General features: G+C 44.5%; 2 protein-coding genes across 2 annotated transcripts; both read left to right on the top strand.

The window, feature by feature from the left end:
- Positions 1–477: 477 nt before the first annotated feature.
- On the top strand, positions 478–16,650 carry Tmem9b (TMEM9 domain family member B). The gene is made up of 5 exons (XM_028768048.1): positions 478–664; positions 2,916–3,007; positions 7,729–7,837; positions 10,023–10,157; positions 15,484–16,650. Exons 1-5 carry the CDS (start codon positions 557–559, stop codon positions 15,637–15,639), a joined length of 600 nt encoding a protein of 199 aa, XP_028623881.1. The 5' UTR covers positions 478–556; the 3' UTR covers positions 15,640–16,650.
- Positions 16,651–21,082: 4,432 nt separating this feature from the next.
- Positions 21,083–25,700, top strand: Ascl3 (achaete-scute family bHLH transcription factor 3). The gene is made up of 2 exons (XM_028768049.1): positions 21,083–21,129; positions 25,052–25,700. Exon 2 carries the CDS (start codon positions 25,067–25,069, stop codon positions 25,589–25,591), a length of 525 nt encoding a protein of 174 aa, XP_028623882.1. The 5' UTR covers positions 21,083–21,129; positions 25,052–25,066; the 3' UTR covers positions 25,592–25,700.
- Positions 25,701–26,068: the final 368 nt, after the last annotated feature.

Below are 26,068 nucleotides of genomic sequence, written 5' to 3'. Positions count from 1 at the left end.
CGCCGCCATGGGACACTTCCCAGCCCTTGACTGTACCAAGGCTGCCGGCCCGTCGTGGAAGCCACACCCGCCTGGACAGCTCACAGCTACAGTTGGGAGCCGGGCAGGGGGCTGAGTCCTGGAGGCGCACGGACCGCAGGTTCGTACCGAGGCACAGGAGCCGGGCTCGAGCCTCCACCGCCGGGTGGGCTTCCAATCTCCTGACGCTCGGTCTCTCCCGGCCAGGTCTCCACGAGTAGCACCCTCTCGGCCTCCGCAGTTCCCGGGGATGGGGTTCACCCGGTCTGCCGGAGTAGGCTCGCAAGGCCTGCTCCTGAAGTTGCAGGATTCACCAGCTCTTGCCGGGGAAGACCCCCAGACTTCAGTGCAGCCCGGGGGCCGCGGTGGTGGCGGGCCCTGTGCACCCGGAACCGTTTCCGGGGCGGAGGCTTTCTCGCAGCTGACCCGGCGCGGACGGTGACGCGCAGGCCCAGGCGGAAGTGCGGGCGGAGGATCCCGAGCCGGATCCCGAGCCGGGCGCGGGGCTCGGGGCTCGCTGGGGCGGCTGGCTCCCGCAATGGCGAGCTTTTGGTGCCGAAGCTTGCTGCGGCTGGGCTCGGGGCTCAGCATGTCCTGCCTGGCGCTGTCCGTGCTGCTGCTCGCGCCCCTGACAGGCGCTGCCAAGGTGAGTTCCGCCCCGCCCGGCTCCTGACAGGAGCTCCGCCCCTGCTTCTGGCCTGGCTGAAACTGGGGCTGACCACTTGCTCCCCACTCTCGGGTCTCCCAGTCCCACAGCCAGATCTCCTCGCTACCCTCACAGCTCCGGCCGGCCCTCTCCAGAGCATCCTAACCCTCAGCCTCTGACAGTGCCAGAGCCAGGTCTGCAACCCTCTGCCTCATGACATTTCCCTTCCCGACAGCGCACACCCGGAACTTTCCAGACCTGGGAGCTTTGAACTTTCCACCCTTAAACTCCGGCAGCCCATCCCCGCACTTCACCAGCTCTCTGTCCCCAGTCCAAACGATGGGAAACCCTCATCTCCCCGAAGTCTTCCCTACTAAGGACTAGCTCCCCTCACCCTCATCTCCCCGAAGTCTTCCTTACTAGGGACTAGCTCCCCTCAACTCATTCATGAGCAGATTCCCTTGCCATGGTAGGGGCTCGACTGCCTGTTCCCAGGAGGACCTATAGGGCCACCCCACTAGCTTGATACTCTCACCCAGCCCTCCTTTAGAAGCACATACACACCTTCTAATAATTTACTAGCCTAGGAGAGAGGGGAGTGGAAGTTGTGTCCTTTTCCCAATTGTGTTTCTTAACCGTTCTGGTTCCCTCATGTTATCTGGTGCCCCAGAGCTGCCCTGGTCCAAGAAAACACGTGCTTTCTTCCAGGTGGGCTAACTCATTTTTGGGCAAAATAGAAAGACTCCACAGTGTAGTGGGAAACAGTGACACTGCATTTTAAAAAGAAGAGTTTTATAAGATTTTTAAATGTTATAAAGAGCTGGGAAAGCTAGGTCACAGGTAGGCAGGTGGTTTTGATCATTTTCCCCCCCAATCTTTCTGATGTCATCAGAAATAGGGACAGCAAAAAGTTTCCCAACTTTTGAAATATTGTCGAGTACCCTTTGCATGCATGTGTTACCATTTTATGTAGTGTGTATTTGTCCATCTCCCCTTGATAGGACTGTCCCAGTAAACAGGAGCCGTGTCTCTTGCTTATCTGAGTCCTCCTCATTGAACACAGGCTCTGGCACCATGGTTACTGATTCATTTAGGGGCTGTCAGCAGCTCCTCCAGACATTTCACTGGACGTAGGAGCAGGGGCTGTGTCTCAGTGGGGACTAATGAGCCTCTGCCTTCTCAGATAAACACCCCTTTGCTGAGAGAGCATCTCTTAATGCCTGCTTGCTCTGCTTTGTGAAACTTGTATTGCTAGGAGTTGTCCTCCCTGTCAACCATGGGCTAGAAGCCAAGTTTCCTGGGGGACACTGGGAAGAGTCACACTCCCTTCCCTTTTGACTTCCCTCCTAGCACTGACTGAGTGCCCCTGAATCTTCACCCCGTTCATAGCTGACTCAGCCCCTTTTATCCATGCCCGGTGCCTTTCTCCCAAAAGACAAAAGTTAGAAAAGAAGAAATTAGAACAATTCTGACTCTCCTCACCCCTTTGTTGTGTTACAGATTGAGTCGACCTGGTGCATGATAAGCTTATGCTTTAGCACTCAGCTACCCCACCCCAGCCTAGACCTGTGACACTGAGCTGCCCCCACCCCAGCCTAGACCTGTGACACTGAACTACCCCACCCCAGCCTAGACCTGTGACACTGAGCTGCCCCCACCCCAGCCTAGACCTGTGACACTGAACTACCCCACCCCCGCCCAGACCCGGGTCACTGGGCTGCCCCCACCCTAGACCTGTGACACTTAGCTGCTCCCACCCTAGACCTGTGACACTGAGCTGCCCCCAGCCTAGACCTGTGACACTGAGCTGCCCCCACCCTAGACCTGTGACACTGAGCTACCCCCATCCTAGACCTGTGACACTGAGCTACCCCCACCCCAGCCTAGACTTGTGACACTGAGCTACCCCACCCCAGCCTAGACCTGTGACCTGCTTATAAATAATCCTTAGTTCCATTCTCCGCAGTCCCCTCGTATCAGCATAGCTCTTTGTAGGCCCTATTGTCTGTCATGATATGTTTTTCTAGCGGCAGGTAGATGATAATAACACAGTTGATTGTCATGTGATTCATAAATGAGTGTAATAAGGCACAGATAGGGTCTTGTGGATTTTAGGAACTTGCATCTCTCAAATCTAACTCTTTTATAATGGTTTTAGAATATCTGATAGGGATACTTAGCAAAATGTATGTGTGCGGTGATATTGATGATAAACTATAAAGAAGTTATACTATTTTCACTTATATTACAGAATTTTGAAGATGTGAGATGTAAATGTATCTGCCCTCCCTATAAAGAGAATCCTGGACATATTTATAATAAGAATATATCTCAGAAAGATTGGTAAGTATCTTAGGCCAAGAAACCACCTGTCACATACTCTGTGGTTCCTACAAGTAACTCAGACTGTTCATATAATGGTTCATTTCGTTCTTACGGGAAAGTGTTAAATTTTAGACAGGGGTTCTGAGTGCATGATACAAGTCTAAAGGAATACTGTAGCCTAAACAGAAAGCTCTAGACTGAGGGGGCCGTGGGCTTCATATTATCTGTGACTGAGTTTATTGTACCTAAACTACCAATAGCTATTCTCTTGGGCCTTCTTAAACTTTGGTCAGGGATCTTTATCCCTTTTTTCAGTGAATGGCAAGTTGGGCTTTCTTTATCCAATGTATAATTTTTTAAGCACTTAAAATATTTGTGTGTGGTCATGTACACAACAGGTATCTGTGGAGGCCAGAGAGGGTTCTCTGGAGGCATTCTCTGGAGCCAGTGTTACAGGTGCATGTAACATGACCAACTTTGGTGCTGGGAACTGAACTCCTGCCCTCTGCAGCAGCAGTCAGCACACTTAACCACTGAGCTGTCTCTCCCACTCCTGGTCTATGAGGGCAGGGGGTTGTTTTGGTTTGGGATTTGTTTTTGTTTTTTGTTTTGAGACAAGATCTCACAATGTAGCCCAGATCAGCCGGCACTTGTTTTGTACACCAGGCTGGCTTCAAGCTCCTGCTCCTCTTGCCTCTACTTCCCAGGCCTCAGTTTGTAAACTTTGATGACAGAATGCCAAATATTGGCTATATTTAAGTTTCAGAGATTCAGGGATGAAGGAGAATAAAGTCTGTGTCAGAGTTCCTCCTTTCGGGTGTGGCAGGTGGTTCGGATAAGGCTGAGATCTTTTCCGCCCTTGGGCAATCAGGCAAGCCTGTGCCGACTGGGATCCTGATTGACTAGTTGACCAAGAGAAGCCTTCTCAGTTTATCCCAGTGGACTAGGAATGCAATTTTTCCTGTGTGTTCCTTGAACCAGGAAGCAGCAGGTTATACAACAGGATGGATGTCCTTCTCCCCGCGAATGATAAGTACTTTGGTGCGTGCATGATTCCACAGCTCTGTAGTCAGCAGCGATTGGAAAGCAAGATTAAGTTTGTTCCATCTCAAGTTTCCAAACTGACTTTGAGCACACTTACTTTCTCTGGTGCTGTTGTTTAATCTTCTTACAATATGCATTCAGGTTCAGTCTGTTTGGTGTGTTCTTATGATCTTTGGAATGTCTGTGTATCATTTAAAGGAATTTTTATATTACAAAGCAATTGGGATGTATTTTTGGTGGCTTTTGTACCAGGAGGTTACTTTATATAATACATGCAAGCTCAATTTTTTTTTTTTTATGCTAGAGATCAGATCCAGGGCCTTGTAAATGCTGAATAAACATTCTCCCACTGGGCAGTATTCCCCAGCCCTCAAATACATCTTGAAATTATATCTATAGCTTCCAAAGCTATTGAACATGTATAATCAGTTTGTTTTCTTATTGGTAACAGAATGTGATATGTATTAGTGGAGTGGCAACCAAAGTCACTTTTTAAGTGTTTAACGCTGATTTATGTTTGTTTGTTTGTTTGTTTGTTATTCTGTGCTGAGATAGGGCCACATCTTCATCCCTGGTTGTAAATTAAAACTAGAAGCTTTGAAAATAAACAGTTGTGCCAGGCAGTGGTGGCGCATGCCTTTAATCCCAGCACTTGGGAGTCAGAGGCAGGTGGATTTTTGAGTTCAAGGCCAGCCTGGGTCTACAGAGTGAGTTCCAGGACAGCCAGGGCTATACAGAGAAACCCTTGTCTTGAGAAACAAACAAACAAAAAAACAAAAACAAAAAAAAAGAAAAGAAACAGTTGAAAAACAAGACATATATAGGAAATTTTCTTCCATCTTTCCTACTTTCCCTTGTTTGTCTTTTGCTGATACATGTTCCCAATTGACAGAAGTTTTAACTTGTTTGGACAGACAGGCAGATTATGGTAGACCAGGATGCTATTGACTCCCTGGAGACCTGGGTATTGCAAGTCCCCAAATACACTTTCACCTTATAGTCTCTGGGCCTCTTGTTTTGTCTAGTTGTTAGCTTTAGTTCTTCATTGACTTGGAATAGCTGATTTAAAACAAGGAAAGTCAGAGCAGTACTTTAGTTTGTCTTTGGGATTTGGGTCAAAGCTTCCTTTGAGCACTAGATGGAGGTGTTTCCTAGTTGCTAAAACTGGTTGAGCCACATCTTGTTTATTATGGGTTAGTCAAAAAACCTTGCTGTTTTAGTCCTACACAACCTTTTCTTCCCCCCTCCTCCTTTCCTTTTGCCTGCCTGCCAGTCTGCCTGCCTGCCTGTCAGCTTGCCTACCCCCTACAGTTCTGTTTAGAAACAGGGTCTCTGCCTCTCTGTGTAGTCCAGGCCTGCCTGGAATTCTGAATCATCCTGCCTCAGCCTTCCAAGGGTTGTGATTACAGGTCTATGCTACCATATCCAACTTCTTTTGTGTGTGTGTGTGTGTGTGTGTGTGTGTGTGTGGTTTTTTGTTGTTGTTGTTGTTCTGAGACAGAGTTTCTCTGTGCAGCCCTGGCTGTCCTGGCTGTTTTGCCACCACACCTGGTTTCTAAATAACATTATTTTTAGTTGCTCCAGTGTAGCATATGAATGACTTATCATGTTTAACAGAAGAGTAAATTATGAAATGCTGAAAAGTGGACTCCTAAAGCCTCAGTGAGAAATAATGACATCCTTAGGCCAGCTCTGCTGGCATGTGCTTTTCATCTCAGCGCTTGGGAGGCACAGACAGGTGGCTGTCCGTGACTTCCAGGACAGCCTAGTCTACAGAGCAAGTTCCAGGGCAGGCAGGGGCTGGAGAGATGGCCCAGCAGTTAAGAGTGTTTAATGAGCTTGCACAATCTGGCTTTGGTTCCCATCTTTGCTATCAGGCAGCTCACAACCACCTATAACTCCAGTTTCAGGAGATCTGATGCCCTTTGACCTCCAAGGACACCTGCATGCATATGGTACACATAAACATATGTAGGCATACATATATACATATAAATTATAAATTAAAATTTAAAACATTTCTAAATGAAAAATGAAGTCTACAAAAATAAGAGAGATCACCAGGCATGGTGTTGCATGCCTTTAATCCCAGCACTCGGAAGGCAGAGGCAAGTGAATCTCTGTGAGTTTGAGGCCAGCCTGCTCTACAAAGTAAGGTCCATGCCAGGGATGTTACACAGAGAAGTCCTATCTTGAAAAATGGGGGAGGGGGCAGAGAGGGGGGAGGGAGTGTTTATTTTGTTAAAAAGCAATGCTACCAAAAATATCTTTTCTCAAAATCTGTCATTTCTGAAAACTGAGTGATTACTTTCTGTTTTGCAACCGTGTATGTGATGTGTGTACTCCTGCTTCTCAAATACGTAACCCACTGAGCCGGCTCCCAGCCCTGGCTTCCTCATCTGTCGTCTCTGGCTGCCTCAAGAATGCTTTGACAGCATCCTCTTATCCCAGCCAGTCTTCTTAGCTCTGAGATGATTCCTTCTTTGGCCTTTCCAAACCCACCTTTCCACATTCTGTTGCCTCTGAACTATAGCATTGGAAACAAATAAAATTCAAAATACTATAAGTGATAAAAAGTTCAGTTAACTATAGCAAGTAATTTAATTTGAACAAAAGCTGGGCAGGCAGTGGTGGCACACACCTTCAATCTCAGCACTCAGAAGGCAGAGGCAGGCAGATCTTTGAGTTCAAGGCCAGCCTGGTTTACAAAATGAGTTCCAACATAGCCAAAGGTACACAGAGAAACGTCACAAAAACACAAAATAATAAGATGGTGATAATAATAGTTTATAGGGACAGGGGAGATGGCTTAGTGACTAAAAATGCTGCTGCATATGAGGTCCTGAGTTGGAATCTCTACCACACACATAAAAAGCCAGGTACGCCTGTCACCCCAGAGGTGCAGGGAGCAGAGGCAGGATAACCGCCTGGGCTTGTTGGCTGCTAACCTACAGCCAACAGAGATCTTGTCTCAGGGTGGCCAGGTGAAAGTGCTAGAGCAGGATGTTCGACATTTTGTTGGGTCTCTACAGGTATGTGCCCGTCCACACATGCATGTGCACCACACTCTCACACACAAGTGGAAACTAAGATGTGGTTAGTTCACAAGAGATAGTATTCAAATAATGCCTTGTGTTACTTGAAAGCATTTAAAGGAGTTTTGCTTAGCAACTGGGCAAGTCTAAATATGACTTGTTTTTAGCAAATAATTTTGTTTTTTTATTCAGTTTGGGATTTTCTAGGGCATCTGAAACTGTTAGTAATAGCAACTTGGTCATAGATAGCCATTGCCTTTTGGCTTCTTATAATGTCTTTGGCTTTTTAAACTTTTTAAAATAAAATAAAAGATATATACATATGTGAGTACACTGTTGCTGTCCTCAGACACACCAGAAGAGGGCATCAGATCTCATTACAGATGGTTGTGAGCCACCATGTGGGTGCTGGGAATTGAACTCAGGACCTCTGGAAGAGCAGGCAGTGCTCTTAACTGCTGAGCCATCTTTCCAGTCTGGCTGTTTACACTGGTAAACTACCAAAATGCCAATACTAAGAAAGGAAATTATTTCACTTTGATTTATTGATTATTTGGTCCTTATTTCTTTGGGTAAGCTCAGTAACTATCCTGGGTTTCAGTTGATCGGAGACAGGAGAACATCCAGCCAGGTTTTCTCAGTCTTTACCTTTATTTTCAGTGATTGCCTCCATGTTGTGGAGCCCATGCCTGTGCGGGGGCCCGACGTAGAAGCATACTGTCTACGATGTGAATGCAAATATGAAGAAAGAAGCTCTGTCACAATCAAGGTGAAACATGAGCGTGTGCACATGCACACACATGCACACACATTCACATATGCTCTCCAGAAAAGACAGAAACATTGAACTTCCCAGAGAGTAATAATGGCCCTGCCTTTGCTTTCTGGATTCGTTAGGACATATTAAACAAGACAAGTGAAATGGCTCTGAAATTGTGCTATGTTTAGTTAGCACGTTCTGAAGTACATCGTAGTTTATCATACACACTGAAAACCAGTGACACAACATTATCAAGCCCTCTTCCTCCTACCCTCCCAACCCTTGACTGAATGATGCATTTAATCACTATTGTAGAAGTGTAACTTCAGGTCTTCAGTCCCTGAAGGGAATGGGGTGTCGACAACTCAACACCAGTAGATCTCTAATGAGCTCAGTTACTTTATTATGATGGCAAATGGCTCTTGGGTTTTGTTTGTTTGTTTTAAGATCTTGCCTTCCAGATCCTCTGGAATTGGAGTTATGGATGGTTGTCAGCCACCATTTGGATGCTGGGAATTGAACCTGGGTCCTCTATAAAGAACAACAAGTTCTCTAGACTTCTGAGCTATCTCTCGAGCCCCCTGAATTATCATTTTATTACTTTATGTGTATGAATGTTTTACCTGTGTGTAGTCTGTGTATCAGTTATGTGTCCGATACTCATGGAGGTCAGACGAGAGCATCAGACCTCAGGAACTGGAGTCGTAGACAGAAGTCTCCACGTGAGTGCTGGGAACCGAACCTGTGTCCTCCAGAAGCAGTCAGTGCTCCTAACTGCTGAGCCATCTCCCCAGTCTCCTCTTTCCTTTTTTGTGGAGCCCAGGGTCTTACACCTAACAAACAATGTTTGACGACTGAAATACAGCCCCAGTTCTTATGCTTTTTTAATAAACTTAAATATATAATTTGTAAACCTTAAAATTCTCTTGCTTTTAAGTATATAATTTAGTACATTAGAACAAGTTCTTTTTTTGTTTTTGTTTTTGTTTTTGTTTTTGTTTTTTGAGACATGGTTTCTCTGAATAGCCCTGGCTGTCCTGGAACTCACTCTATAGACCAGGCTGGCCTCAGAAATCTGCTTGCCTCTGCCTCCTAAGTACTGGGATTAAAGGCATGCATCACGACTGCCTGGCTTAGAACAACTTCTTAAATTTCAGTTTTAAGCATTTCTGTCTCTGGTCCCAAATAGTTGCTATCTTTAACTTTCTGCCTATACCTATTTTAATATTTCATGTAAGTAAAGTCATATGTGGTTCTTTGTGACTTTTTACTTTGTCCAAGTTATAGTATGCACTAAGACTTCATTTCATGTTATTGCTAAATAGTATTCCATTGTATGACTGCTTCTCAGTTCATGAATATTTGGATTTTTTCCATAATACTCTCTTGAGTGGTTTTGTCTGGATATGTTTGTTTTTCTCTTGAGGAAATTCCTCAGAGTGGTAAATTTGTTTGTTGAAGAGATAGATGGCTATGCAGTTTTCCAAAGTGGTGGCAGTGTGCAAGGGTTCCACCTTTCCATGCCTTTGCCAACATGTGTTCTGTTTTATTGTAGCCAAGTGAGGGGATGTCATGTGGCAGCACATGACTTCATACCCCAGATCACTGTCCTGACAACTGTTTATGCTACCCTACATCAGTCTGAAAGGACAGTCTGTTGAAACCCACCTGAACCACAGTTCGGCTAGGATTCCTGTCGGTCGTTTTGGCAGTGATGCTTCTGAGTTAAGATGCTGTGTTCAGCTGGAGAAAGAAAACAACTGCAGGCCACAGTGGCGAATGGTGGGGTTGAGGGGACCCACAAAAAGATCCAGAGGCAGTGCTTCGTTCCCTCTTTTCCTGCCTTGGTGGATTCAGGTTGCCTCTTCTACTGGGCTCTGGCTGTATACAACCCTGTGCTCTGTGTAGATGTGCTAGTCTTCCCAAGATGCCACTGGTTATTTATTTTTTTGTTTTTGTTTTTTTTTTTTTTTTGGTTCTTCTAGACAGGGTTTCTCTGTGTAGTTCTGGCTGTCCTGGAACTCACTCTGTAGACCAGGCTGGCCTCGAACTCAGAAATCCGCCTGCCTTTGCCTCCCAAGTGCTGGGATTAAAGGTGTGCGCCACCACTGCCCGGCTAAGATGTCACTGTTAACGAACAAAGTTTGCTATCTTGGCTTGAACTGAGGTGTGACTTCTTTTCTTTTTCCTTTAGGTTACCATTATAATTTATCTCTCTATTTTGGGTCTTCTGCTTCTGTACATGGTGTATCTTACCTTAATTGAGCCCATCCTGAAGAGGCGCCTCTTTGGACACTCCCAGCTGTTGCAGAGCGATGACGACGTTGGGGTAAGTTCTGGCGCTGCAGTAGCTGCTCATTGCCGGTCTCTGCCCTCATCTGGTGTGGTGGAAATGGTTGTAGGTAGATGTTTTCATGCTACTGCAGGTCTTCACTGAGACACTGATATATATGCTAACTAGTGTTCCTACAAGATGGAGGCAGAGACAGAAGAATTCTAAACAACTCATGTATGTAGCAGTGAGCAACAAAGGACAGGCTCTGCCTCAAACAAAGTTGATAACTGAAGTTGTTCTCTGACCTCCATACTGGTGCCTTGGCATTCCCATGGACCTATACTCCCACACACAAACATACAATACACATTATACATACACAAAACAAACATTTTAATTAAGAACAAATAATTCCAGAAGTAGGTTGGTAGGCTGAGAGGAAGGTAAGTCTGGAGATCTGATGGAATAAAACAAATTAAAATTTAAAAACAAAACCAAGCACAGACAGGCAGGATGTTGTGCTACATACTTGTAACCCCAAAATTTAGGAGGTAGAAGCAGGATGATTTAAATTTAAAGATCAAAAATAAAAAGCATTTGTTCAATATGATTACAAAGCTATGAACGTCTCCCAGTTTGGTTAAAAAAAAAAAAACAAAAACCGTTTAAGATCATTCTTGGTCACATAGGGAGTTCAGTGACAGCCTAGGCAACTTGAGAACCTGTCTCAGTACAAAATAAATTGAAACAAACAAACAAACAAAAAACCCCAAAGGGCTAAAGAGATAGCTTAGTGGTTAAAAACACACATTGTTCTTGCAGAGGATCTGAGTTTCATTCCCAGCCCCTAAATCAGATAGCTCACAACTGCCTGTCACTCCAGCTCCAGGGGGCTCTGATACCTTTGGCCTCCAGTCTCAGCAGACACATGCACATACATACAAACAACATAATTAACAATAATAAATCTTAAACACAATACACACAGAAATCAGATAGTAGGATTAATGCCTAGAGAGAACTTGTATAGCAAAGCAGTAGTCTCAAATACTCTTTCTATGGTAATTTCCATTTATATATTCTCAACCCTGATTGTATAGATACTAGGGTTAAATTATCCTTTGTTGTGGAGAAACTTTGCCTTTTAAGAAAGCTGGCAGGAGGGCTGGAAAGATGGCTCAGCAGTTATAAGCACTGACTGCTCTTCCAGAGGTCCTGAGTTCAGTTCCCAGCAACCACATGGTGGCTCATCTGTAATGAGATTTGATGTCCTCTTCCAGTGTATCTGAAGACAGTGACAGTGTATTCACATACGTAAAATAAATAAATCTTTTTAAAAAAAAGAAAGAAAGGAAGGAAGGAAGGAAGGAAGGAAGGAAGAAAGAAAGAAAGAAAGAAGGAAAGAAAGAAAGAAAGAAAGAAAGAAAGAAAGAAACCTGGCAGGAGAACAAAATCACCACCAGTTGAGAACTACTGGCATAAAATGTTTATCAAAGGCGTCACAGTGTTCCATGCCTAGCACAAAAGTTTATGCTGACTTTATACATTCTTACAGCATCGATTACCTGATGCTCACTCAGACACAATGTTAATGTAGTACACACAAAATGTAAGCCGGTGCAAAAATATGTAGAAGTAAGCATGGAGGCCGACATTGATTGATAGGCTCATATAATTAGTAACCACTTTGCCCATTGGTGATTAGTTCTGCCTATACATTGACCATTGGAAACTCTGACTAAGAGCCCCAGCTGACCCTGATATTTGTCAGACTGATTCTAGGCAGAGAAAGGTTTTCCAACCAAAGCTGTGAGTTTAACTGAACAAACAGAAGTTAAATTTCAGTTCCTATGAACTGCTTAGCTAACATGGGAGTTCTTCAGTATGTACTTTTCAGAGGTTCATTTTTAAAGCATTTAAATTCTTTCCCATTTTTATTACATTTTAGGGCAGATAAAAGAGTACAATTAGCCAAGAGGTTCACTTTAGACAATGGTAGTATTTGTTGTATCATATATCCGGGACACGTAGTCTCTATTATATAAACATTCTGCTAAAGCATGCTTTGTATTCATTGTAATTTTATCAGGTGTAAAAAGAACAAACACGAAAGTGAAAATCTCTATTTGCATTCTCCTAGTGTCTGTGAGCAGCTAGACCAATCTTGTTCGGTAGTGGATAGCAGACCAAAAGGATTAACTGGTTTGTTTAGTCATCTGAGTTTGTTCCTTGAGGCATAGATGACAGGCTGGTGTAACTGACAGGCTCTCTGATAAAGTACTTCCTTCTTGCCAGTATTGTTTCTGTCCAAATAAACCAATAGTAGTAATATACAACATCACCAATGCACCATTTTCCCATACTAATCAACCCGAAACAATCTAGTATGTTGGGAAGATATGACCCTAACGTAGGGTTAGGCACACTAAGTGTTAGTGTTTGAACTAATTTGTTAAATGACCTTGGGCCACTTTGTTTCTTTGTTGGAAATCAAGTGATGCTAATTTAGCCTTCTGTCTTTCTTTTTTCTATCTTTTTCCTTCTTCCCTCTCTCCTGTGACCCACCTCAGTCTCTCTCCGCCTGTCAACAGGGTCTTACTTATAGCCCTGGCTGACCCAGAACTTATACCAGGCTGGCCTCAGGTCTGCAGCAGCCCTCCCAAGAGCTGGGATTATAAGTGTGCACCACCATGCTACGCTTCCTCCTTCTTCATCTCTCCCTTCCATATCTGTGGAACATCTCAGACTTCACACATTGTCTTTATGATTTCCATTTGTAGAGTAAAAAACAAATAATGAGATTTGCAGAAGACATAGTCTAAGTTAAATAAAAAGTAGAGGACATTCTGATAAAGACAGACTCCGTATAGAACAGTCTTTGGAGTGGGTTCAGCAGTTAATCTTGACAACCCGAGTTCAGTTGTCAGAACCCATGACAGTGACTCACAATCAATTGTGACTCCAGCACTAGGGGATCTGACATCCTCTTCTGACCTCCATGACACATGTACTCATGTGCACACACCTACCCATATATACACAATAGAAACAGGGTAAATCTCTAAAAGTAAAGCAGACAAAAAGCTTCTTTGAGGTCCAGAAAGCTGACTGCTCTTAGTACAGGAGCAAGCCTGAGAGCCTGATGCAACAGATGCAAAGAGAAAAAGGCTCTGCAGAGTTGTTCTTACACACATACACTCACACACATGCACGCACACACACACACACACACACACTGATAAATAAATTATTGCTTTTGCAGAGGACATGGATTGTATTCCCAGTGCCCACATGATGCCTCTTAGCCATCTTTAACTCTAGACCCAGAGGTTCTGACACACTCTTCTGTGCTAAATGGGCACCAGGAATGAATAAGGTGCAGACATATATGCAGGAAAAACCTACGTAAAACACATAAGTAGATCTCTAAGTTGAAAGAAAATTCTTGGGGTAGTAAACATGGTAGAAATGTCTCGTTGTAGAAACAGGACCCAGCAAACCCCCAAGTGCCCGCTGTAATACAGCCAGGGTGCTGTGCACAGCTTTCCATGCCCTGTGCACTCCGGCCCAGGCCCAGCTGCCTACATGCAGCAGAATGTTGTTGCTTCTCTCAAGTAGGCAAACCTAGTTTAAGAGGCAGGGCCTGTGTTGGAACGTTTAGAAACTTTGCCAACATGGGGTTGAGGAAAAAACTTAAAGAAAAGGCAAAACAAAAACAGTAAATTACAATTGAACCTGTTTGCCATATGGGCAGCTGTGTTGACATCTCGTCCATAGGTGGATTAGTGGGATGGTTTCCTCTGTAATGACTACAAACATCCAGTTGCATTAGTTTATTTTGACAGGAGAATCTGGCTTTGTACACAAACCAGGGTAACCTTCATCAGCCTCTTTCCTAAGATAGCAGTTAACATGGAAGCCGTGGACCACGGCAGTGAAAGATGGTTTTGTTGATTAGGCATGCCCTCATCCTCCTCAATAACAGAAGGAACTAAAGCTCGTGAGCTGCCCAGTTCACAGTGGGGAGAGGGAAAACAAGGAGACATTACAGTTCACAGTGGGGAGAGGGAAAACAAGGAGACATTAGAGACCATCCATCAGTGCATGCTGAGGGCCAGAGAGGCATTAAGACCAGGCGAGGTAATGGCCCTGAGAGCTCCTGCCTGCTCTAGTGGCCCGAGGCTGACATGTAAACAGTTCCGATATAAATGAGAGTTGGGAAATGGAAAGACAGAGTTCTCCTTTGTCATAGATGAGTGATGAAATATCGATCAATACAGAGGAAAGTTATACATTAATATCGGTCATGGAGATAGTAATGTGAAAACAGGCTTCTTTCGTCGGGGCGGGCGGTCTAGCTTTTGGGAGCAGGAAGTTGGAATACCACTAGTTTGTGGTCCATCTGCACAGTATAGTGGTCCATCTAGCCTGAGTGACATGGAAAGACCGTATCTGAAAGGAAAGAAAGGCACAAGAAAGTGACTAAAATTTTTAAAAATGTTTTAAAAGTTTCATGTGTCATATGTGTACATTTTTGCAGATGCCTTGGGTGGCCAAGAAAGGGTGTCGTATCCCTTTGAGCTAGAGTTATAGGCAAATGTGAGCTGCCTTAGAAGGGTGCTAGAGAATGTACTCAGGTCTTCCAAAAGAACAGCAAGCATTCTTTTTTTTGTTTTGTTTTTCGAGACAGGGTTTCTCTGTGTAGCCCTGGCTGTCCTGGAACTCACTCTGTAGACCAGGCTGGCCTCGAACTCAGAAATCCACCTGCCTCTGCCTCCCAAGTGCTGGGATTAAGGGCGTGCACCACCACCGCCCGGCAACAGCAAGCATTCTTAACTGCTAAACCATTCTCTAGCCCTTTCTTTAAAAAAAAAAAAAAAAAAAAAAAGTTTAATTGCATGAATTAATTAATTTGTTTGTTTTGAGAGGTGGGATTGGGAATGTGGGCACATGCATGCCTCAGGGGACGTGAAAGTCACAGGAACACTTGCAGGAATCAGCTCTCTCTTTCCACTGTGGGGGTCCAGGGATCAAACTCAGGTCAGGCTTGGTGTAAATGTCTTTACCAGCTGTGCCATCTCACTGGCCCAAGAAAATATTCTCCCACTAACCATGAAAGACTTCTCTTTAAGGCAAATGACCACTGTCCTTGTCTTGGTTTCTGCTCCTTAAGGAAAACACTGTTGTTGGGAATGGTGACCACATGTCTCACATACCCCTTCTTCCTCCTGTCTCTGGAATCCTCTGCTTCTGTAGCTGAGTTTGTCTTGCTTTCGACTGTTGAAGGGCTAGAACACCCTGCCCTAGGTCTGGCTCACAGGCTGTTTGTTCTCAGCTGGCTGGCCCTGGCATCTCTAACACCTTCTACCTTGACTTTCAGGATCACCAGCCTTTTGCAAATGCCCATGATGTGCTGGCCCGCTCTCGCAGCCGAGCCAATGTTCTAAACAAGGTGGAGTATGCACAGCAGCGCTGGAAGCTTCAGGTCCAGGAGCAGCGAAAGTCTGTCTTTGATCGACATGTTGTCCTCAGCTAACTGGGAACTGGAGTCAAAGTGACTAGAAAGAACATGGCAGACAACTGGGAAGAACTGACTGGGTGTCTGTGCATTTTAATGCCCTGTTTGTTTTTCAAATCCTTGCTGGATGGAGGAAGACTCAAAACTGGAAGCAAACCCCATGCTTGGGATTTTTCTTGTTAATGTATTAATAGAGACATTTCTAAAGCACACAGTTCCAAGTCAACCAGTAAATCTTTTCCTACTTGTGACTTTTACTAATAAAACTAAGCTGCCTGTGAGTTATCTTGAAGTCCTGTGCCTGGAACAAGCTCTCTCTTTCCTGCCACACAGTTCTAACTTGGTGTTCAAGATAATTTCCAGGTGTGTTTTTGCTTCTCTTTCTTGTGGTGGGAAAGAGAAGGAAGGGATGCCTTGGGAGTGCTTGAGTAGCTTCTTTCAAGTCACTTTACCAGACAGACTTGTGAATACATCAGACCCTCTACTTCACACGGGTTAATGTTCCAGTGTAGCTGGCTCTGTCAGCGTGCTAGCCTCCCCACTTGACTTTTGCACTGACTACCTTACCTAAGATTCTGGTTTTGCCTGTGGCTGCATTTCATGACAAGTTGGATCTGAAATGCCTGGTGGCTCCTCACGAAATGAAGACTTGTTTCGTGTACTGTGATGTCTGATGCAACATGTCCTAGAACAAACTGGTCATTTGCTAGTTTACACTAATAACTAAACACAGTCTCAGTGTGTGTGTGGTCTTCCTCATCTTCTTCTAGTAGCTCTAAGGACTTGAACATTTAGAATAAAGACATTTTCTCTTAAGCCCAAGCCTCCCTGGATGATTGACATACACGTACTGGTCAGCCTTTCCTGTCTTGCTGAGTGGCAGCTCTTTGAACTAATGTGGGCAGCTTTGAACTAGGACTAGAGTTCAGATCGCCTCTCTCTGAGAAGTCTAACAGTTATTTGATAACTGGCTTTTTTCTTCCTACATCCTCTTTGGAATGTAACAATAAAATAATTTACAAAGCCCCATCAGTGTCTGTTCTCCAGCTTTTCTTCTTCTTCTTGTGCTGTATGAGAAGTGTGTGACACAGAGACATTTGGTACACTGTTGTTTGAAAACACATTATGCAACCCAATCCTAAGACACTAGATCTGTATTAGGAGTATGTGGGTGCAGAGAGAAAGACTATGTATTCCTAGATACACAAGTAGTCAGACAAGCTGAGTGCACTTAACTTCATAAACTAACCATGGTAGTGCATGCCCATAATCCTAGCACTCAGAGGGCTGAGGCAAGACAGTTGCTTGGAATTCAGAATCATTCTGGGCTGTGTAATGAGACCCATACATATACATGAAAAAACATGCATATATATGACAAACTTCATAAAGGGTGATTGCTCAGTGGGTAAAAAAAGCTAGTCACACAAGTCTGAGTTCAAATCCCCAGGACCCTCATAAAACTGCATGCAGTAGTGCGAGTGGACCAGCTATCCCTCTTATGTATCCTGTCTCAAACAAGGCAGAGAGGTAAGGGTGACCCCATAGGTTGTCCTCTGTTTTCCACATGCATGTGGACCTGCATACACAGGAAAGAAAGACTCTTGCAAAACTGGGAATAAGAGGAATTTCCCCAACCAGATGAATTACAAACTGAATGGGCTTTTCCTGTAAGCCCAGCATTTGGGAAACAAGCTGGAGAATTGCCAGGAGTTCAAGGCCAGCATAGTCCGAGACCAGTATCTCAAGAAAAAAAAAACCTCCAACAATTATATTTATGTAATAATAAATTATATTTACTGGCAAGAAGCTAGAAACTTTCCCCTTGAGATTGAGGAGACACAGATGTCCTCTTGTGATACTTTAACCTCAGCCTATAAGTCCTCCCCCTTGAGATGGAGGAGACAAGAATGTGCTCTTGTGACACTTTTTAACGTCACCCTGTAAGTCCTAGCTCATGCCTTAAAAGAAGAAAGATGCAGAGTAAGACGGAAAAGAGACTGCTTAAGGATGACACTGTCTTCTAAGTTGAAAACCAAACAACAAAAACCTCTGGAACTAAGTGATTCCAGCAAAGTTTTAAGATTTCAGAATGTAAAAATCAGATGCTTTCCTAGGTACAAGCAGTGAACATGTGGGGAAGAATTTGAAATTTAAAAGTACAACTGGGTTAGGGAGATGACTTAGCAGGTCAAGGTGCTTGCTACCAAGCCCAGTGACCTGAGAATCCCTGGGACCTACTGGATAGAAGAGTGAACCTAACCCCTGCTAGCTGTCCTCTGAGTTCCACAAGTGAATACACACACACACACACACAAAGTTCTTAGAGAAAATGGCTGGGGTGCTTGTCTAGAATGCATGAAGCCCAAAGTCTGATCCTTAGTAAAAAATCAGATGGAGTAGTGTGTGGTTGTAGTCTCAGCACTTGGGCAGTATATCCAGAAGGACCAAAAGTTCAAGGTCATCCTCAGCTACTTGTCAAGTTTCCCCATCTCAAAAACAAAAAGAAGGGCTGGTGAAATGGCCCCATGGCTCAGAACACTGGAGAGGATCTGAGTACAGTTCCTAGAACCCATATGACATCTCAAAACAACCTGTAACCCCAGTTCCAGGGGATCCAGTGCCCTGTTCTGTCCCCATAGGTTATATGGTGAACAGAGATTCATGAAGGTAAAACACCCATGCACATAAAAAAAAATCTTTTAAAAAAACATGAAAGGAAAAAGCCTTTTGAAATATCTATGATTCTATGTTCTTCTAAAATAAAATACTGTCTTGCGAAACAAAAGAAAAATTAACATTTAAAATGATAAAATTTTAGTTTTATGTGGGGTAGAAGGGAAAAGTCAGAATTCTTTCTGTACAACCCAGAAGGGGTATTCTTCAGGCTTCTTAAAGAAAGCAAACTTGTCTTGCTTCTTTGCAGTTAAGCTAATCATCTTCAGCCTGGACCAGAAGAAACATTGTATTCCATCAAAAAAACCCACAGGCCTTGGGTAGGTGGCTGCAGCTGCTGCAAAGGCACACCCTCTGCCCACATGTGGCTAGTCTTCCCAACTGGGTCTTGTTTCCTTAATACCAGGTGCACCACCTGGTATTAATACCAGGAAACTTAGCCTTGAAATACTGTTCAGCCTCAGGAAAACTATCTTTGAAGAGATCAAGGCTGAAACAGAAACCAAAGGCTGAGAACCAGGAAGAAGTCTTGGAAAATGTCTTTACAGCAGGCTACTATTCTGGACATTGATATCAAAGAAGACTTAGCTCAAAATTTTAATCTAGAGGAGGAGAGAGTCCAAATTTGGTTCCAAAATCTATGTACAAAGCTGAAAAGGTGTCATAGAACATCATAAACTCTCATATAGCCCAGGCTGCCCTCAAACTCAATACACAGCTGAGGATAGCTCAAAACTTCTGATCCTCTTGCCAATGCTTCCTAAGTGCGAAGGTTACAGGAGTATGTTGTCATGCCCAGTTTTGTGTGGTGCTGAGTATCAAAACCAGGGCTTCTTGTATGCTAGGCAAGTACTCTGCTAACTGAGCCACATGATCAGCCCAAGACTCAGAGGTTTTAATGGTGAAAAGAATGTCAACACAACTCATGGAATGTGCAGGGAAGTAAACATGATATTGCCTTTCAATTGCAGAACATGAGTTAACAGCAATATCAAGTGTTTTAAAATGTTGTGCAGGGCTGGGCATGGTGGTGCACACCTTTAATCCCAGTACTCAGTAAGCAGAGGCAGATGGATTTCCATGAATTTGAGGACAGCCTGGTCTACTTAGTGAATTCCAGGCCAGCCAGGGCTACATAATCTCAATAAAAAAATAAATGTTATGTATTGGGGCTGTGTCTTAGGATTACTATTGCTGTAACGAAACACCAGGACCAAAAGCAAGTTGGGAAGGGAAGGGTTTATTTGGCTTACATTTCCTTAGCACTGTTCATCATCAAAGGAAGTCAGGACAGGAACTCAAACCTGGAGGCAGGAGCTGATGCAGAGGCCATAGAGAATTGCTGTTTACTGACTTGCTCCTCATGGCTTGCTCAGCCTGCTTTCTTAGAGAACCCAGATGATAATCCACAATGGGCTGGGCCCTACCCCATCAATCACAAATTAAGAAAATGGCTTAGAGCCGAATCTTATAGAGGGATTTTCTCAATTGAGGTTCCCTTCTTTTTAGTGACTCTAGCTTTGCTAAGTCAACTAAGAGCTCTTGTTGCTCTTACAAAAGACTCAAGTTCGGCTCCTAGCACCCACACTGGGCTGTTCACAACCACCGGTAACTCCAGCAGATCTGGCGCCCTCTTTTGGCATCCATAGGCACCTACACTCAGGTGCACATATCCACACACAAAGGCAGAGAGGCACATAAGTAAAAATGAAAAATCTTTTAAAATATTAGGTTTTCTTTCTTGCACTTAATGTAAATATTTCCGTTTTCTAAGACTATCTTGCAGATATTTAAGATTATAACATGACACATATGGTATTTGGTTGTTTTTAGTTAAAATGAAGACCTTTCCTATATATTTTAATAAACATTTTCAGAAAATCCATCTTTTTTTTTCTCGTGTGTGCATGCATGGTGTGTATGTATATGTAAGGTGTGTATGTGTGACAAAAGGGTATCAGGTGCCCTTTACCACTCTATATGCTGTCCCTTTGAGGCAAGGTCCTTCACTGCACCTGGCGCTAGCCTGGTGGCTGGCTAGCATGCCCCATTAATCCTCTTGTCTCTACTTGATTCTCCCTACCCCCAGCACTGAAGTTACAGGTACACATACAACCACTTTTGGATTTTTGTATGTGTTCTGAAAGATTTGAACTCAGGTCCTCATGCTTGTGAAGCAAGCGCTCTAACCTGCTGAGCCATCTCCCCAGCCCCTTCAAACACATTTTGAAACACAATTATGCTTAAGTATATTATATTATAGAATGTGTTTTACTCATGACTCACCAGTTTCTGTTGATTTAAGGAAGCAAGCAAAAAGGACTTCTCCCCATATATCAAACTAAGCACTTGTAGTATCTCAATGCCTAGTTTGTTGGTTTGTTATGAAGGAAGTTACTTTGCCACTAAAAAACCACCAGCTCTCAGGGTGTTTCAGTATTGCACTACCCAAGAGATTTCACTATGCAAAGGTCACATGGACCTTCTTAGTACTGGTCTTACTCTTTAAAAAAATGACCAGTATTTGCGTATTATGAGACTACTGTATTTTTTGTAAATAATTTTATATAAAACCATATAACCTGGATGAATGGGAGTACCCTCTAAACAAAAGACTCTGTCCCAAGTGTCCAGTTTCATAAGCAAACCTTTCAGCTTAGATTGTTGGGTGCTGTCATAGCTCCACAGTAGGCAGAAAAAAAATCAGCTGAACCGGAGCCAGCCAGTTCTGTTTAACTGTAAGCTACTTTGCATATTTTCACTAAATGACCACCTATAAATCAGGTTTAGTCAGACACAGCCCCAAATACAGCATCTTGAACTACAAAACAGGTAAGAGACCCTTCTCCACAGTGGCCCACAGGGAGACTATGGTTCTTAAGAAAAGCTCCAGGCACAGTTGAAAAAGTTTGTCATCAATAGGATGATGTTATTGTCTTAAGAAATTGATAACTACCCATACAGTGCAAGGCTCAGATTGCCCCCTGATGAAATCTGATGAACTTAGCTTCTGGCGTCTGGCACTGGCATTGCTGCTGACTCTGAAACCTTAGCGATTTACCACAGCCTCTGAGGCAGGAGGGGAGGAGGCAGCTCTAAGCTCCCCTAGCTCTGACATCCCATAAATCAATTGTATGCACAATGGTGGCTTTTTTATATTTTTAAAATTCTAGATTTTTTTTAAATTATGAAAGTTGACATTTTTATGCTCAGTGGAGCATCAAGAATCTCTTAGGATTTTATCATTAAGACTTCATTATTTACTTCCCAGAAGAGCTCTAAGACAGAAACCTGAGATGGTCCCCAGGTAGGTGTGTTTGTCAGCCATGCGTGTATGTGGAAGGCTGGAATGGCAGCATTAATAATCCATTGCTTTCTTTTGAGATAAGCTTGTGTTCAACACCACCACCACCCGGCACCCCCCACACACCCAGACTCCACCAGGCTTCCTGTCTTCCTCTTCTTCTTGCTTTCATTTTCCTAAATTGTGTGGTTAGATTCTCTTGTGTGAGTTATACTTCAGTGCTCCCTGACAGGTGGAGTACTTGTAACTTGGAAACAATCAGTAGAAAAGCCTGGTCATCAATGTGTCTTCAGATGTGCCACGCTTTGAGAATTAGTCAAAATCTCATTAAAATGTAGAATCTTAATTACCTGTGGTGTAAACAAATTACTCAGGCTTCATCTGGGTCAAGAGTTAAGATATTATTTAGGTTATTTTTCAGGGTAAAAAGCATGACTCAAAATAAAATTCTTTTAATTTTTATTTTGGCTTTGACGGCATCTGCTTTACTTTTGAGGAACCTGGCAGTTCTAGTTTCCTGTCTGTTGCTGTGGGAAACATTCTGACTAAAAGCACCTCAGGGGAAGAAAAAGTTTGTTTCAGCTTACACATGACAGTCTGTCATCAAGGGGAACAAGGCAGGAGCTCACGGGGCAGAAGCTTGAAGGAGAGACCCTGGAGGAACCTGGTTTGCTCGCGCTCTCTCTCTCCCTCCCTCCTTCCCCCCCCCCCCCCCCCCCTCCCTCCCTCCCTCTCTCTCTCTCTCTCTCTCTCTCTCTCTCTCTCTCTGTCTTGCTGGCTCATGCTTAGCTGGCTTTCTTTGGCAGCCCAGGATCACCTGACCAAGATATGATGTCATACACAGTGGGGTGGGTCCCCAACATCAATTAATGCTCAAGACAATACCCTGGGGGCTGGAGAGATGGTCCAGCAGTTACAAGTACTTGCTACTCTTGGAAAGGACCTGGGTTTGGTTCCCAGCAAAGACATCAGGTCACTTGCAACTGCCTGTAACTCCAGATGAGAGGACCCGACACAGATCTTTCTCTCTCTCTCATTGTGTCTCCATCTGTCTCTGTCTTTCTCTGTCTCTCTTTTTCTTTTTCATGTGTCTCTGTGTCTGTCTTCTGTCTCTCTGTGTACGTGTACGTGTGTGTGTGTGTGTGTGTGTGTGTGTGTGTGTGTGTGAGAGAGAGAGAGAGAGAGAGAGAGAGAGAGAGAGAGAGAGAGAGAGAGAGAGAAACTGCAGGCACTGAACTCAGGGCCTTGCACATGATCATCATGTGCCTCTGTGGATATCCCAGACATGCATGTGGTGCATACACATACATGGAGACACTCATGTCAATATCCTAATGGAGGCCCACAGACAATCATCCCCTCCGTGACTCTAGGCAGTGTTAAGGTGATGTGGCATAGTTTCACTTAACTTGTCAGCTGTAGGCGCAAATAAGTGGAGCAGGCTGCATTCCCAGTCGCCAGTTCTGTCTTGTTTTGACACAGGGTCTCCTGGATCCCAGGCTGCCCTAGGATAACCTTAAGCTTCTGGTTTATTTGGTGCTGGGATTTGCACCCAGGGCTTTGCGTATGCCAGGCAAGTACCTACCAGCTGAGTGCATCCTCTGCCCCCATTTTCTGGCTTTGGTGGCTTAGGCATACCTACCCTTTTTTCTTAGCCTCTTGAATTCCTGACTTGGGAATTTCCTAACTAGTTTCTTCTCTCAGCAACTTTTTCTTTTTGACAGAATTCTGGGTCCTGTTTAATCTTCCAGAGACGTTTGTCTTGTGTTAGTTACTGTGGGCCGTTTGGTCAGTAACTTGGACTCTGCCATTTCCCATTCCTCCGGTTTAGTTTTTAATTGGCACTGCATCTCTTACCCTCCCCAGACTCTTCGGCACACATTTTTCCAGGCACTCACCTCACTTCCAGCCAGTCCTACTGTGGCTTCTTACAACCCCTTCCTTCTTCACCCACACCCCAGCCTTCCAGCACCCCTGCAGCCCCCAGCACCTCTCTGGCCTTCCAGCACCCCTCTGGCCCCCCAGCACCCCTCCAGCTTCCCAACATCCCTCTAGCCCCCAGCATCCCTGTGGCCTCCCAGCCCCACAACACCCCTCCAGGCCTCTAGTCCCTGCAGCCCTTTCTGACTCTTATTTTTTTCAGAGGCCATTCCCTGACCTTTTCACAAAGATGGAAACAGATTAGAATCTGGTTGTAAAGCCAGTTCCTTCCCTCACCTGGCAAGGTCGGCAGGGTTCCTGCTGTGCTCAGGTGAAGAGGATCCAGGGCCAAGTTAGGTGTGGTGGCACATGCCTACTAGCTCCTGCCTCAGTTAGCTAACAAGTATCAGGCCAGCAAATACACAGCAAGACCTAGTCTCAAAAATACAAACGAAAGAGAAAGAGAGAGAGAGAGAGAGAGAGAGAGAGAGAGAGAGAGAGAGAGAGAGGCACTAGTGTTATCTAAGCTTGCCTTGAAACATTTAGTTTGTTTGCTCTTGCTGCACTTCTTTTTTGTTTAGTGTGCCAAGCCTGTGACTCTGAAAGACACTGGAAACTTACTCCCCGAGAAGCAGCCCGGGGGGGCGCCAGTTTTTTCTATGAACTGCAGAGATTGGGACTCCATAAGTCTCCATCTGTGAAGAAAAAGGAAAACATCTAATTCCAGGACTTGGTTCATCACTTGGACTTTTAACGTTTAAACCCTTTAACCGCTGCAGGATAGTCAATATCTCAAGTGGGTATATAGGAAGCAAGGCCCAGGGAGGTTTAAGGAACTGGCCTAAGGACACAGAACCAGGGAGAATCAGGATTGAGCACTAAAGGATTTACAATGGAAGCGCATAAGCACTCCTGCCCTGAGTCCCAGGCGACAGGTTAACTACAGAGAGCCTGGAAAATCCAGAGGCTACTTTATTTATATAGCCAGAGGCCAAAAAGGCATGGCTGTGTAGCTCAATGCATTTTGCTGATTATGTGCAAGACTCTGGGTTCAGTGCCTCCAGCATCACACACACACACACACACACACACATACACACACACACACACACACAGAGAGAGAGAGAGAGAGAGAGAGAGAGAATAACATTTTTGATCAAGAAAAGATATAAAATCCTCTCCTTTCCACATTTTCTCTCTCTCTCTCTCTCTCTCTCTCTCTCCTTTTCTCTCTCTCTCTCTCTTTCTTTTTTCTTTCTCTCTTCTTGTTGTTAGTGATAATGTTTTTCTTTTGAGACAGTTTCACTATATAGCCCAGACTACCCTTGAACTCAAAGCTATCCTCCTGCTTCATCCTCTTGAGTGCTGGAGTTACAAGTCCCTGCCACCCCAGTGACTGTACACAAATGACTATAACCCTGTCTACTTTTCTATATGAGTCCTAAGCAGAAGTCTATAAGACCTGGATCTCTAAGAAAGTAGATCAAAACTGCTCTTTTAATCTGGCCAAACTGACTCCCGTGTCTCTAGGTGAAAGAAAAAACGATGGACACCAGAAGCTACCCTAGCCCTCCAGACAGGCTCTCGGTCTTCGCTGAGTCTGCCCACTTACCACTGTCCAGGCCTTTCTACCTGGACCCCATGGTTACTGTCCACCTATGCCCTGAAGCCCCGGTGCCGACTCCTTACACGGACGAGCTGCCTCTGCTGCCCTTTTCCAGCGATACCCTGATCATGAACAATTACGGGGACCCATACCCCTTCCCCTTCCCCATGCCTTACACCAACTACAGGCGCTGTGACTACACCTATGGGCCCGCCTTCATCCGCAAGAGGAATGAACGAGAGAGGCAGCGAGTCAAGTGTGTGAACGAAGGCTACGCCCGTCTGCGGCGGCACCTTCCAGAGGACTACCTGGAGAAACGACTCAGCAAAGTGGAGACCCTCAGAGCTGCCATCAGGTATATCAGCTACCTGCAGTCTCTCTTGTACCCGGATGAGACTGAGACCAAGAGGAACCCTCGAGCAACCAGCTGCGGCTCCCTGGATCCGGCTCTGAGAGTCATTTGAGTCAGTTCTCCAAATTCAGCAGCAATAGCCAGTAGATTCTCATACACGTGATTTCGAGGACACAACAGTACCCCCAATACCAACCTTCATTAAATGTTGCTTACCTGGGTTTCAGAAGTACAAGGTATTTTATGCAGACTGAGAATCCCGTGCTGGACTCTCTGAGATAAGAATCCCGTGCTGGACTCTCTGAGATAAGGGTATGAGTCCCCTGGTTCTCCAGAGCACTTCCCACAGCCTCGGTGCTCTCTCCAAAGTACAGAAATCTGAAGACTGACTACTCAGAGATTGTCTTGCACTTGGCAACCACTTTGTGCTAAGCGATCACCACACACTTCCCTTGATTTGGAATTAATTTAAATGCATCTTTTTTCTTGCAGATAGGTAAACTGCTTGTTTCTCTAAGCAGTTTAGCAAAATGCTTTCCAAGCCTCTGGGACTAGCTGGGAAGATGACTCAAGCGATTAAGCACTCACT

Source organism: Grammomys surdaster, unplaced genomic scaffold, assembly GCF_004785775.1.
Source record: "Grammomys surdaster isolate TR1022 unplaced genomic scaffold, NIH_TR_1.0 184, whole genome shotgun sequence".
NCBI lineage: Eukaryota > Metazoa > Chordata > Mammalia > Rodentia > Muridae > Grammomys > Grammomys surdaster.
This window is presented reverse-complemented; position numbering and strand designations above follow the sequence as displayed.

Excerpts from the sequence above, each read along its gene's own strand:
- Tmem9b (XM_028768048.1), top strand. The coding sequence starts at position 557 with ATGGCGAGCTTTTGGTGCCGAAGCTTGCTGCGGCTGGGCTCGGGGCTC. Across the intron at positions 665-2,915 it reads CCCTGACAGGCGCTGCCAAG|AATTTTGAAGATGTGAGATG; the intron begins GTGAGTTCCGCC and ends CTTATATTACAG. Across the intron at positions 3,008-7,728 it reads AATATATCTCAGAAAGATTG|TGATTGCCTCCATGTTGTGG; the intron begins GTAAGTATCTTA and ends CTTTATTTTCAG.
- Ascl3 (XM_028768049.1), top strand. The coding sequence starts at position 25,067 with ATGGACACCAGAAGCTACCCTAGCCCTCCAGACAGGCTCTCGGTCTTC.